Genomic DNA, 14,366 nt, shown 5'->3' with positions numbered 1-14,366 from the left:
CAAAATGTAAACATGAAGTGGACTCTGAATATTTTTTACTGTAATTCTCAGACTAAAAGGGAAAACACTATTTCGCTGTGTGAAGTTTTCTATTTTGGTTTCCTTACTATTTCTTACTTTAGTTTTCATTGACATTTGTTTTCATTTAGTTTAATAGTTTGTCTAGTCCTGATTATTGCCATTTAGCCTAGTTACAAGATATTATTTTGGCGCTTTCATTGGTTTTGTGGCTGGTGTATTTATAAGCAAATAACATTTTTTTGCAGATTCAGATATTAAAATAAATATTAGCATTCCTATTTAAATAGGCAAGTCAGTTAAGAAATCATTGTTATTTACAATGACCGCCTATCCCAGACCAATTGTGCGCCGCTCTATGGGACTCCCAATTACGGCCGGATTGTGATACAGCCTGGGATCGAACCAGGATCTGTAGAGATACGTATAGCACTGAGATACCGTGCCTTAGTCCGCTGCGCCACTCGGAAGCTTTCATTTGTGAAAAAGAGGCCACACAAACAATAAAATCTACTTCCAGTCCAGCCACCGAGCATCTCTGCTTCCCCCACTGGTACCGCGCAGTAGCTGCAATCAGACCCTCACCTAGCCTACTGCCTCCAGAAACGGACCTGAGACCGCCCACTTCCAATAGCCCATACGCTGGCGGCGATGGGAAGGGACTATACATTTATGTGGAATAGCGTTCTACCCCTCTCTGAGGCGGGCTTCTCTTTTTGGGACTCTCTCTCTCCCTCACCCTCATGGTCGACGCTGCCTTTGATCTGCTCTATAACCAACATACATAACAACAGGCACGTCATTTCCCCAGTGCGCGGAGGGGAGGGGAGTTTATTGAGGAAAGTTGAGCAGAGTTTGGTCGCCTCCTGAGAGCTTCGACAAAGCAGTCGCAGCAGACAGAGGCAGAGCAACATCCACGGAACTTTTGGGAAAGCAATAGTTCAGACTCTCTTTCAGTCTCTCTCTGTCTCTCTCATTGCTCAAGCAACTGCCGAAGCCGAAGGAATGGAACACCAGTTGCTGTGCTGTGAAGTGGAGACCATCCGGAGAGCTTACCAAGACTCGAACCTGCTCAACGATAGAGTTCTGCAGACTATGCTAAAAGCTGAAGACAATTATCTCCCCGCAACGAACTACTTCAAATGTGTACAGAAAGAGATTGTACCCTGCATGAGGAGAATTGTTTCTACATGGATGCTGGAGGTTTGTGCAATAAACCCTTTCTAACAGAACCATAACATTACATTCTCCGAATCATCTCACAGGTCTATGCCCTTTGGAATAGAAGCAAAATACATTACTACCATGCAACTATAAAGATTGCTTGTCTTGTGTTGTTCATGTCATGTTTATCACATTATTCACCCAGCAAAAGCTTACCCTTTGGACTACATTAGAGGTTGTCTGTGTGACTCATTGAGCCTTATTTTTACCTGACACATGCTGCAAATGACGCCAATTTTTTTATTCGATTATATTCAAGGGAACAAAATGTTACACTTTAGTATCATTATCCTCTTTAATTAATGTCAATGTACACGTATGCAGTCACTAGTGCCAGTATTCGCCCTCTTTGTTTTCTTGTGGTTTACTTTGTGGTTTAAAACGTGTAATAACCATGTCACAGCTGTTTTCCATGTAGTCACTGACCTCGGATGCATTTGGAACTTTGTTTCTATTGTTAAGTTACCACTTGATAAAGCAAACAAAAAATTGTTCTTAGAGTTGAAGCAACTGAACAATCCAAGTCGATTTGGGAGTTTCAAAGGGTCGCCTCTAAAATTGGTTAATAGCTTCGATTCCCTTTGAGAGAATGTAATAAAGTTGTCACATTATGTAAGAAGATACATTATGTAAGAAGATAAATTGCTTAACATTAACAGGGTAAAAATGTTTTCGTGGTGTGGAAGATTATATTTTTAATTCATTTTGAAAGTTACATGCTGTTATGAGATGTGTGCGCATGCTGCTTGTCCAATTTCTATAGTGGTTTACATATATAGTTAATTTTGAACATTTTTCTTTTAGATATTCGGAATATGACACTTTTGTCCGATAAAATATAAGTATAATAATGTTTACATGCTAATGTTACATTCTAAAACAATTTTGAAATATTTAAAAATATTTGTTGAAAATATGGCGAACTACAATAAGGCTCTGCAAGCAATGCGCTTGCCTTGCAGAGAGATCAACCTTTGTGTGCACGAGCGAAATGTCTCTAAAAACAGTTTTTTACATCCAAAACGTCTTAGAGCTCCTTTACAGGCACATAATATGCACTTATATGCATTCATGTATGACTCGTGTTATTGTTTGTTATTTTTGATAGCTTTGTAGACTATGTAGATATAGGCCTATAGACTGGATGTGTAGCCTAACTGATGTTTGGTTTTGCTTTTGATTCCAGGTCTGTGAGGAACAGAAATGCGAAGAGGAGGTTTTTCCCCTAGCTATGAATTTTTTGGACAGATATTTGTCTGTTGAACCCACAAAGAAGACTCGGCTACAGTTATTGGGAGCTACATGCATGTTTCTGGCGTCTAAAATGAAGGAGACCATTCCTCTAACAGCTGAGAAGTTGTGCATATACACTGACAATTCCATCCGGCCTGGCGAGTTGCTGGTAATTTGACTTCCACATTAGTTATAACCAACACATGTAGATTATGTTTAGGAGGTTGTATAATTTAGTGTAGTGTTACTTCCTTATTTTACAAACAGTCTGCCTATAATAAGAACTATAATTTCTTGTAAGTGCATTCTTTTCAGTTTAGCCAAAGTTAACTTTGGGAGATCAATCATTTTAAATTAGAAAATAACTGAAATTCTATAACAAAATGTCTTAAACCTTCTTCCCCTAACATCAATGATTGTCATGATAAGGCATTGGCACAGTGGCAGAGCATAGGCCTGTGTGGAGCATGCCCACCCTCTAGTGGTGTGTTGGTGTCTTGAACCCTTGCACAGTATCCTACTACATGTTTTCTCTCTCCTATCTCCTCCACAGCAAATGGAACTACTGGTATTGAACAAACTGAAATGGGATCTAGCCTCAGTGACGCCGCACGATTTCATAGACCACTTCCTCTCCAAACTACCCATCCATCAGGACACCAAGCAAATCCTGTGCAAGCATGCCCAGACCTTTGTGGCTCTCTGTGCTACAGGTATGCATGGGAGTCCCACCACCACCTGCCTATTGTTACACTGCTGCTCTGCTGTCTCTGTTTAGTGCTGTTAACTTAGAGGGATGTTGTAGGTCTACATGTCCCCTGGGTTTTAGATGTTCTGATGTGGATTACTACTGTAAAGAGGGGTTCCAAATGGAAGCGGTTGAGTTGATATTTGTCAATGGCATGATAACTCCCATACTTGTGTAACAGTTATGCCATTATCTTTTGCCCTAAACTTGATTTGAACCACTTGACTTGGCGTTTGGTAAAGTGAAGGGGTTTGGTGTAGAGTAGACGGTTCTGCTAAATACATCACAAGCTGTACACATTCCAGAAAGGTTGTGTTCATTTGTGAACAGGCCCTGCAAAGCTTACATATGAGCAGCAGGGTAAATGCTCGAGGAATATACTTTGATGTAGCTGCTGTTACACTGTCTAATTTCTACCCTTTGGACTAAGCTCTAGCATTGCACAATAGAAGGCCTGGAACCCAATAGCAGGCAGAGTTTTACAGAAGGTGATATTGAAGAGAAGTCCTGCTCTATAGGTTTCCAACCTGCACTACTTTCCATTTGACATTTGACATTTTAGTCATTTAGCAGACGCTCTTATCCAGAGCGACTTACAGTTAGTGAGTGCATACATTATTTTTAATTTTTCATAGTGGCCCCCCTCAACAACATTTGATTTGTGTTAGAGGAAGCACCTCTGTCTTGTGGTAGGTCAGGGGGAAGACTTAACTCAACGTGCTGTTTGAAGTTACTGCTTAATTTAGTAAATTGAATGTGCCTGTTGGCTTAGGCTCTGTCCTGTTCGGAGAGCAAGAAGGTCCGGGCCTCTCTTTTGGTAATGGAAGGGAATGGAATGAAGAGTGACACAACAAGGTCATATCTTTGATTTGAAAAACGGAACACTTTTAACAGGTGATCACTTACAAAAGTGAACTCCAATTGTATGAAGGAATAGACAAACAGAATAATGTAGGGAGGGGAAGACTAGGGAGTGTGTGAAAGCATGTTGAAGATCCTGTACGTGCTATTTGTGTTGAGTAATACCTCTAAGGAAGGCACTTAACGAGTTCTGACCTGCTGCAACATGGTTTGTATAAGGGGTGTGTTTTAATAGTCTTTGATACACCTTTGTGAAATTCATTTATTTCCTTCATCTTGCCAGCATAGAAGAAAATGATCCCCTTTTATATTTGACTTTTTTCTGAGACTGTGGAGTCTCTTGCTTTATATATTTCCTTTAGAGCAGCTGCTGGCTGGCATTCCTGCATTCATCTTGAGGGTTGCAAGCATTTATTTCCTTTCTCTTTTATAGGGAGTGTAGGAATGGGTAGATCTAGTGGGGATATGGGCCTGGATAATGGCTCTCTGGCTTGCCTTTATGCAAGTTCAATTAATCTCGCAGCGCTCTTCCTCAACCCTCCTCTCTAAGCTCTCTGTGGTGCAGGCCCTTGCAATGGGAGCTCACTCACAATGATGCCCCAGCCCCATACCCATTGGGTTGGGGGGTGTAAAGGGGGCTCGTCTCCTAGACTGAGAGGCCCCCTAATTAATATGGTAAAATTAATGGTCTGAGCCTGGTGATTAGACCTGTTGTTTCACACAATGTGCATCGTCTGAGGAGCCCCTCTGTTTGTGTGTGTGTGTGTGCGTGTGTGCACATGTGGTGCGTGTGTGAGCACCCCTGCCTGGAGTAGATTTATTGTCTCTCTAAGCACTTGAAAAGAGGAAGTGAGACATGATCTTTCCAGAGAGGGGTCCAACCAGAGCGGGTTGAAGGGTGATTTATTGCATAGTGAGGCTGTTGAGAAGGGGAATGGGGGTTTGGGCTTAAGGTGGGGGGGGTCTGGGGAGAATACATCTGCATTTCATGAGCTTGTCTCTCATTCTCTCTGTGTGATTATCAAGCAGTTGTTGGGCTGAATAGATCATTTATCACCAACATCAGATTCCAGCAAGTGCAATACGTCTTCCCTCTTATTTGATTATGTCATTTGTTGTATCTGCCCCTCTTTACTCTTAACAAAGTTTTGTATGTATGCAAATTTGAGGATAGAAAGACGAGGATAGAGAGAGTAGGAGGGGATGATGGTATAGCGATGTAATGGGGGGGGGGGGGCAGAGTGACTGGGACCTACAGCATAGCTCCTCAGTAGCAGTCAGGGCATCCTGCCACATGTCAGCATGGTGCCTCTGTTCTGATTCTGTTGGACGCACAGTTTCTCTCTCCTCTCTGCCTTGCCATTATCTGGTTGTGCCACATTATTCTGCCCCATCCCCCTCGTCCCACCTCCTTCCTCTCACCCCTCTCTTCCTCCCCCACACCTCCGTCTCACCCCTCATTGCCAGGGTGTCGCCTCTCTCTTGTTGTCTCACCCGTGTCAATGGCCTGAGCTGCAGCTCTGGAGCCAGTGAGCTGCACCATTAACAAGGTTGTTGTGTGAATTGTTTGTGGATCAAATGCCTTGCTTCAGGAATTTGACCTGTTGCCTCTCTCTCTTTCACCCCCTCCCTCTCTCTCTCTCTCTCTCTCTCTCTCTCTCTCTCTCTCTCTCTCTCTCTCTCTCTCTCTCTCTCTCTCTCTCTCTCTCTCTCTCTCTCTCTCCCCCTCTCTCTCTCTCTCTCTCTTTTTTATCTTTCTCTCTTTTCCTTTTTTCTCCACCAGATGTCAAATTCATTGCCAACCCTCCGTCAATGATCGCTGCGGGCAGTGTGGCGGCTGCTGTCCAGGGGCTGAATCTGAAGAGCATGGACGATGCACTGTCATCCCAGCAACTCACTGACTTCCTGTCCCAAGTCATCAGAAGTGACCCGGTATGTAAGGACAACCCAGTCTCATGCAACATTTTTGAAATTAAACATATAGCTTAGAAATGAGACTAGAGAGCCTAATATAGCAAACGTGCAACCATTCTGCCTAGCTTTGCATATGGAATGGTTGCCCGTCTTTTATCTTCCACAGATTCCCAGCCTTTTATTGATCTGATTGCTTCCACTATGTGGTAACTCATGGGGGAGAGGGGGTGACAGTAGAACAAGAGAGGAGTAGTGCTGAGCATTAACCCGAAATATCAGTTACCCGGGTCTCCGACGGGCGCAACCAACGTCTTAGGGAAATTCCCTCTTGGGCCGAGGGCAGAGACTGGTTTTGAAGTTCGCAGGCAGGGTTACCTCATCACGTGACCATGACCGACTCATGTCTGCTATACCTGCTATGTAAAGAGACAGAAGAATGCGCGATTGAGAGGGATAGAGAGCAGTTGCTTCGCAAGGTATCTCTACCTGAAAGTACATGATCTAAGTGATTGATAGTTGGTAGTCAGCAGTCATAAAAGTATGCCTTATTTACTTTGAATAGTAACTAAAATAGTGATTTTGTTAGACAGCATGGGCAGCAGCTCTATAGAGATGAGATGATGACTTGGAATGAAGTAGTGAAGTCATCAAATAAAACAAAATATTTTGTTAAAGTAAAGTAATGTGAATAAATTATGCTTAATAAGTGATGGGCAATCACTACCATTATTTTATTCTCTGTTGTTACAGCATTCAACCCCCATAATGCATAGTGCATTTAATGTTTACAAAAAGAAGAGAAACCGAAGTCTAAAATTATAATTTTTAAAATAATCAAACCGAACCCGAACCGACCTCAAAAAGCACTAATCACTCAGCACTAGAGAGGAGAGAGAGAGAGATCTGAGAGACAGGGGATGTAGAGCAGCAGGTAGCCAGGCCATAAACCCTGTCTCTGAATGGGTCAGGAAATGAGAGGCGAGCGCACAGTCCCTCACTCCAGTGCAGTCGACGACGTGCAAAAGTTCTCGCTCGTTGTCCCCTTTGTCATTGATGCAGGAGGCAAGGCTCTTGTGGAGTCCAAAAGGAAAGGGGGAAGAAAAAAGTAATAAAAAAAGAAAGCGCCCCATTAATAAATGCACTTTCCTTGCAACTACAAAGTCAGTTGTGTATATTCGCATAACAAACACAGGACACAATTCAGCTCTAATGTCATAATTTAGTACATAATCTCTCATTATTTCAATGGAATGTCACCAATTACTTTTTAAATATTATTATTATTATACTGAACAAAAATATAAATGCAACATGCAACAATTTCAAAGATTGTGCTAAGTTACAGTTCATAACATGTCGTTTACCAATAAAATGGTCTGATGGTGATGTGGATATACTCGGAATCCATATCCCAAAAGAAATAAATGATCTCACTCCAATACATTTTAATAGAAAGTTAGCAAAAATAGATAAGATCTTGCTACCATGAAAGGTAAATACCTGTCTATTTGTGGAAAAATCACCCTGATTAACTCTTTAGTATTATCCCAGTTTACCTATTTGCTTATTTGCTTATGGTCTTGCCTATGCCTAGCGAACAGTTTTTGTAATTATATGAGAAAAATATATTCAATTTTATTTGGAATGGCAAGCCAGACAAAATTAAACGAGCCTATTTATATAATGAATATGAATTCGGATGACAGAAATTATTAAATATTAATGCATTAGACCTATTACTAAAAGCTTCAGTCATACAAAAGTTATACTTAAATCCGAACTGGTTCTCTAGCAAATTAGTAAGATTGTCTCTAAAAAAGAATGGCCTTTTTCCTTTTATTCAGATTACAACCTCTCACTTTCATTATTTGAAAAGGAAATAATCTCCCAAATATCACTATTTCTAAAACAAGCCATAGAAAGTTGGTTGCAATTTCAGAAACGACAGAACAAATAATGCAAAAAATATTGTGGTTAAAACCATATATACTAATTGATAAAAACAACATTTTTATTTGATTTTTAAAAAAAAAAGGTATAATCTTCGAAAATAATATTATAGGTAGGACTGGTGGAGTTATGTCGCACATGCAGCTAACAAAAACATATGGAAATGTATAATGTATGGAAATGCTCTACCCAAAATTACAACCAAATAATTGCAGCATTACCGCAAAAATGGAAGAGGAAAGTGGAAGGGGGAAAAAGTAAGGAACTTGTCTGTCGACCCTGCATTAAAGAACATAATTGGTTAAAGAAAATTGTGATAAATAAAAAAGTATACCAGTTTAATTTAAGGACCAAAGGATTGACGGCCATCCCATATAGATTGCAAAATAGTTGGGAAGAGATTTTTGACATACCAATTCCATGGCATAGTGTTTATGAACTGATACGCAAAACGACGCCGGATTTAAAACGTAGAATTTAAATTATTATACAAAATTCTTGCTACCAATAGAATGTTATTTATATGGGGGATACAATCTTCCCAGCTCTGCAGATTTTGCTGCGAAGAGACAGAATCATTAGATCATTTGTTTTGGTACTGTCCATTTGTGGCTTGTTTTTGGACACAGGTCCACGAATGGCTGAAGGATTGCAATATTTACCTGGAGCTAACCCTGCAGATAGCACTACTGGGTGATCTGAAAAGTCATAGTCAATCGATCAATAATATAATAATACTTTTAGCAAAAATGTTTATTTTCAATTTACAATCTGTAGAAACAATGAGGATAGAAGGGTTCATAACTTTTGTGAAACATCACAGTACAGTTGAAAAATATATGGCAAATAGAAATCCAATATGGGATGGTGTTACGAGATAGATGGGAGGTGTTGAACGGAGCTGAAGGATGGGACTAATAACAACTAACAACAACTAATAACAACAAGATAACTAATGTAAAGCATACTGTGTCCATAATAAGTATATAGGTTATAGGTTGAGAGCTTTTGTGAAAGAGCAAAGTTAGAGAGATATGGCGTATAGAAGCAAGCCGGATGGACATCATGAAAATGATCGGAGAGGTTGAGGGTAGAGGAAGTTCAGGAGTAAAAACAAACAAAATAGAATTATTACAAAATTGACTGTGTCCATAAAATGTATATAGTATGTATTTATTTATTTTACTAGGCAAGTCAGTTAAGAACAAATTCTTATTTACAATGACGGCCTACACCGGCCAAACCCAGATGACGCTGGGCCAATTGTGCGCCGCCCTATGGGACTCCCAATCACGGCCAGTTGTGATACAGCCTGGAATCGAACCAGGGGGTCTGTAGTGACGCCTCAAGCACTGAGATGCAGTGCCTTAGACTGCTGCGCCATATGGGAGTAGAGGCCTAAGGGTTGTTGTTCACTAGTTTACTCCAATTAAGGACTCCCGAGTGGCGCAGTGGTCTAAGGCACTGCATCGCAGTGCTAGCTGTGCCACTAGAGATCCTGGTTCGAGTCCAGGCTCTGTCGCAGCCAGCCGCTACCGGGAGACCCATGGGCGGCGCACAATTGGTCCAGCGTCGTCCAAGGTAGGGGAGGGTTTGGCCGGCAGGGATGTGGGTCCGTTTCCCACGGGGGGCCAGTATGAAAAATGTAAATGTAAGGAAGTGGTGGTGGGGTTGGAAAGTAATAAAGGGAAATATATTTTTTTAAAGGATATGTATGTATATATATATTTGCGAGAGAAAAAAAAAGATATGGGGGATTGGAAGTGATGCAGACAATTACATTGATGGAAGTTACAATCTATCTGCAATATTAAAGCTGATCTACCCCCTAAAAAAGTAAATAAAAAAATAAAATAAAAAAGTTCATATGAGGAAATCACTCAATTGAAATAAATTCATTAGGCCCTAATCTATGGATTTCACATGACTGGGAATACAGATACAGTATGCATCTGTTAGTTACAAATACCTTTAAAAATGGATCTCACAATGGGCCTCAGGATCTTGTCACAGTATTTCTGTGCATTCAAATTGACATAGATAAAATGCAATTGTGTTCATTGTCCGTAGTCTATGCCTGCCCATACCATAACCCCACCGCCACCATAGGGCACTTTGTTGACAATGTTGACAACAGCAAACCACTTGCCCACACGACGCCATACACGTGGTCTGCGGTTGTGAGGCCGGGTGGAAGTACTGCCAAATTCTCTAAAACGACGTTGGAGGCGGCTTATGAAATGAACATTACATTCTCTGGCAACAGCTCTGGTGGACATTCCTGCAGTCAGCATGCCAATTGCACACTCCCTCAAAACATTAGACATCTGTGGCATTGTGTTTTGTGACAGAGTTGCACATTTTAGAGTGGCCTTTTATTGTCCCCAGCACAAGGTGCACCTGTGTAATGATCATGCTGTTTAATCAGCATCTTGATATGCCACACCTGTCAGATGGATGAATTTTCTTGGCAAAGGAGAAATGCTCACTAACAGGGATGTAAACAAAACTTGAGAGAAATAAGCTTTTTGTGCGTATGGAACATTTCTGGGATTTATTTCAGCTCATGAAACATGGGACCAACACTTTACATGTTGCATTTATATTTTTGTTCAGTGTATTGTTATTATTTTAATCAAAGGGTAATATCTAAGTATTACATAGTTGTAACATAACTTCTGAAACCTTCCTCACCCACTGGTCTGGCTCTAGTTTCTACAGGTCTCTATGATCCAGGTAATAAGAACCGTAATCATTAGAATTATGTTCCTGGGGCTCTCCTTCCACCACCTGACTGAGGGTCTGCCCCACTTATCCTTCACCCAATGAATTGCTTTAGCTCCTATTGTTTTGGGAACAGGAATTGGTGCTAGCAGATTGGGTTTCCAGTCTTTCTGGATGTATTATCTTCCGCCTAATCCTCACACAGTCACAGCCCTTCCCACTAGAGTGCAACTCTGCCTCTGTGGTGCTGTGTGTTGTCACTACTCCTTAAAGCCTACACAGTATACCATTGGTACCATGGTCATACCATTCTAATACTGCATGTGTTTTCAGATTGTTCAGATGGTTTTGAAGATTTATTTTAGAAGGCAGACAAAAAGGCCACCTGTTAGACAAATGTCAATGACTGTAAGTGGTGCTCATTGCTGAGAGACTAGCCAACACTAGTCCTTATCTCATCACTAACAATGCGTCTCTCTCCCCCCTCTGCAGGACTGTCTACGGGCGTGTCAAGAACAGATCGAGTCCTTATTGGAGACCAGTCTCCGTCAGGCACAACAACACACTGTTTCCACGGACACCAAGAGCATGGATGAGGAGGTCGACCTGTCGTGCACGCCAACGGACGTGAGAGATGTGAACATCTGAGTTGGACAGTCTTGTCTGGTGCTCACCAAGCAGAGGCCATGGATGGAGGATAGGGCTTTGGGGAGAGAAGAGGACGCGCTGATTGACACTGTCTCAGCAGCACCGCTCCCCGCTGACTGCGCTCTCACCTACTCACACACCTGTGCTCGTAGCATAGGGTCTGGCCTGGCCTGAACGTCCTGTCTGGCTCCTAACAGATGTTGTAAGGGATCAGCCAGGGCTTCATTCCTACGCTTGCTCTCTGTCCCCTCACTGGTTTGAGGCAGCATCAATTGGGCATGGTTCCCGTTATGTATTTTAGACAAAACAAACTTGAATAAGAAAAAATAAAAATAAATGTAGTGCTGTATGTACAACAGAATAGAGAATAATGAACTAGGTATTTTTGTGTTGGACAGATTGAGCATGATACACCTGCAATTTCTCACATAAGAAGCTAGTACTGAGTTGTTTGATGACATAGCCGTTTTATGGTATGGTAAACCCGTTTCTAATGGAGGGGAGTTTTTGTTGTCCCTGGTTAGTTTGGCGTGGCCATGCATGCCTCAACATTTAACCAACTTCGAGATATTCTTTTGAAAATCAATCTCTAATCTCCTCTTTTTTATGGAGAATGTAACCATACAATGTTATTTTGTTTAGCATACTTAGGGCTCTATTCAATCCGTATCGCGGAAGTTCAGCGTTACGACATGATTGAAATTTAAAGGCTCTGTTCCCGCGTTAGCGGAGACTGCATTAACTGTAAACTCTGCATATGTCGGCTTAATCGGAAATTACCTTTACATTTCTATCGCGCAATCTGTAACGCTTCAGCGATACTAATTGAACAGAGCCCTTATTCAATTGTCATCAGAGGTCTGTGGATTACCTAGGCTTCTGTCCTAACTGCTAACACACTGCTTTCCGGAGACAGCAAGCTAACCAGTGAAGTACAGCTACTTCAAAATATCTGCAGGAAGAAGTCTAGATTCTATTATACTGAATGCTTGCAACATTGTATTCTGCTACAGAATGATTAGCTAGCTGTCCTGTATGCTCTCTCTATGTAAGCTAACGTAGTCCACAGTCTTTATCAAATTGTAACTCTGTCTTACTTTCTAAAACCATTCCATCGAAAAAGCACTTTGGGTCAATAACTCCTTACTGCCTATTTTGAGAATAACCATATGGGACATGACTAAACATAATGGAATGGTTTGGGAACAACGTCAGCCTCTGGGATGTAGAGTGTTTCTAAACATGGTGTTATGTGGGAATGGCAGAACATATTTCTCTAGCTAAAATACCTGGACCCCATCTTTCTGACATCTTAGTAGTAAAGACAGTGAAAGATGGTGGTGCCATCCTCGCAAGAAGGCACCTATCTATCTATTCTCCTCATGACAATTGATGACAGACTTTTCTAACTGCTTGAATTGCATCTGAGGCTTGTAATTTATAGTTACACTAAGAACTATTTATTGCAAAATATTCTCTTTCCAAGGCCAGTGTGGATCATGATAACAGAAGGCTATTTCATATATGTAAATATTTCAAACCATTCAATTCAGAGTTGCAATTTTATTTTTTACAAATATGTGTAATATCATCCAAAATACAACATTTTGGCCCTACTTTGAAAGGCATGTGAAGTAAAAGTACACTCAAAGTATTACTTTGAAATCATTGCATTGGCTTAGTGTACTGATTGTTAAGGAAAAACTAGAATTCAAAAGAGGAATGTCTCAAATCTTCCCCTGTCATCAAATGAAAATTGAAAAGGCTTTTAGATCATTTTGCACAAATTCAAAGATGTCTTTTGCGTATTGTTTTAAATCAGTGGAGGATGAAGCTGGAAGAAATAACTGGTTGCTATGGGGTTGCGATGGGAGTGATGGGGGGGGGCATAAGGTATGTGGGCAAACGGTTTGATTGTACAGTGACAGAAAACAATATGTAAACACTCCTTATAACAAGCTGCTATGGAGGAATTTTCCCAGCAAAGTTTCATGACTTTAAATTAAATGAAAACGAAAAGAAAAACAATCCTTTTTTTCTCTTATCAAAGTGTTTGCTGCTATTTTGTGGATATTTGTATTAGTAAAATGTCAATATACTGCCATGTAATAGAATTTCTCATAGAAAATTATGATATTATTGAAATTGTCATTCGTAGTGTATTGGTATGTGATCAGATTTTTTTTTTTACAATGTTTTATGATTTCTGCTCTGTTCCAAAAAAGAAAAAAAGAAAAAGTAAAAAAGAGAGCTCCTGTTTCCTTCACTATACCTCATGCTACAGACAAAAATATCTGTTTATTTCGTCTGAGTTTTACTTTAATTCTGACTGTATCTTTTTTATTTGTCTGTCCATTTTGAAAATTTGAAAATGAAATGCATTAATACCATTATCCAAATGGGTCCTTCAGGGAGCTAGTAGAAAGCATTGATTGAACCTGGTGACATAACAACCAACCTGATGTTAGAAAGTTGTTATAACTAGTTTAAAACACCTTTATAACTCCTTTTTAAGCTGTTTCATTAAAAGAGGCTATCCCCCCATTAGGCCATTGATGGCCCTTATATATATATATATATATATATATATATATATATATATATATATATTTATAAAGCTTTTGTATAAGTTGAAAACAGATATCATGGACATTTGTAAATGGCATGTTTACCTATTAAGCCATAGGTTGTTTTCTGATAGCGATTTAACACCATTTTGAAAAAAAATGTACCTCATGTCATCAGCTCGAAACGACCAGAGACGTGATGTTATCAATCATGTGTTTTTGCTGCACAATAAAATAAAAATAAAAAATGACCCTAGAAACTACTGCATCTTTTCTCTTTATGGTATGTTAGAGTGTTCCATACGGAGGCAATATTGTTGATTTTGCCTCAACATAAGTAAATACTTTTCTGGTCTTTGTGAACAAAGTAAAGTAAATACATCTGCATGGATATGATGCTGCTATCCAGGTCCTAGTCACTTTGATTCCTACCTAGTGGGGAAAATTGTTGAAAAGACATCAGGTTGTGCATGCATGCG

General features: G+C 40.3%; 1 protein-coding gene across 1 annotated transcript; it reads left to right on the top strand.

Annotated features, from left to right (window-relative positions):
- Positions 1 to 701: 701 nt before the first annotated feature.
- LOC121577046 (G1/S-specific cyclin-D1) lies at positions 702 to 14,138 on the top strand. The gene is made up of 5 exons (XM_041890753.2): positions 702 to 1,221; positions 2,429 to 2,644; positions 3,029 to 3,188; positions 5,868 to 6,016; positions 11,165 to 14,138. The coding sequence occupies exons 1-5, from the start codon at positions 1,024 to 1,026 to the stop codon at positions 11,318 to 11,320; spliced, it is 879 nt and encodes a 292-aa protein (XP_041746687.1). The 5' UTR covers positions 702 to 1,023; the 3' UTR covers positions 11,321 to 14,138.
- The last annotated feature ends 228 nt before the right edge of the window (positions 14,139 to 14,366 follow it).

This window comes from Coregonus clupeaformis, chromosome 11 (assembly GCF_020615455.1).
Source record: "Coregonus clupeaformis isolate EN_2021a chromosome 11, ASM2061545v1, whole genome shotgun sequence".
Taxonomy (NCBI): domain Eukaryota; kingdom Metazoa; phylum Chordata; class Actinopteri; order Salmoniformes; family Salmonidae; genus Coregonus; species Coregonus clupeaformis.
The sequence above is the reverse complement of the archived record's forward strand: the minus strand, read 5'-3'. Positions and strand labels throughout refer to the sequence as shown.

Coding starts and splice junctions, on each gene's coding strand:
- LOC121577046 (XM_041890753.2), top strand. CDS start 1,024: ATGGAACACCAGTTGCTGTGCTGTGAAGTGGAGACCATCCGGAGAGCT. Junction 1,222..2,428: donor TTTCTACATGGATGCTGGAG/GTTTGTGCAATA, acceptor TTTTGATTCCAG/GTCTGTGAGGAACAGAAATG. Junction 3,189..5,867: donor TGTGGCTCTCTGTGCTACAG/GTATGCATGGGA, acceptor TTTCTCCACCAG/ATGTCAAATTCATTGCCAAC.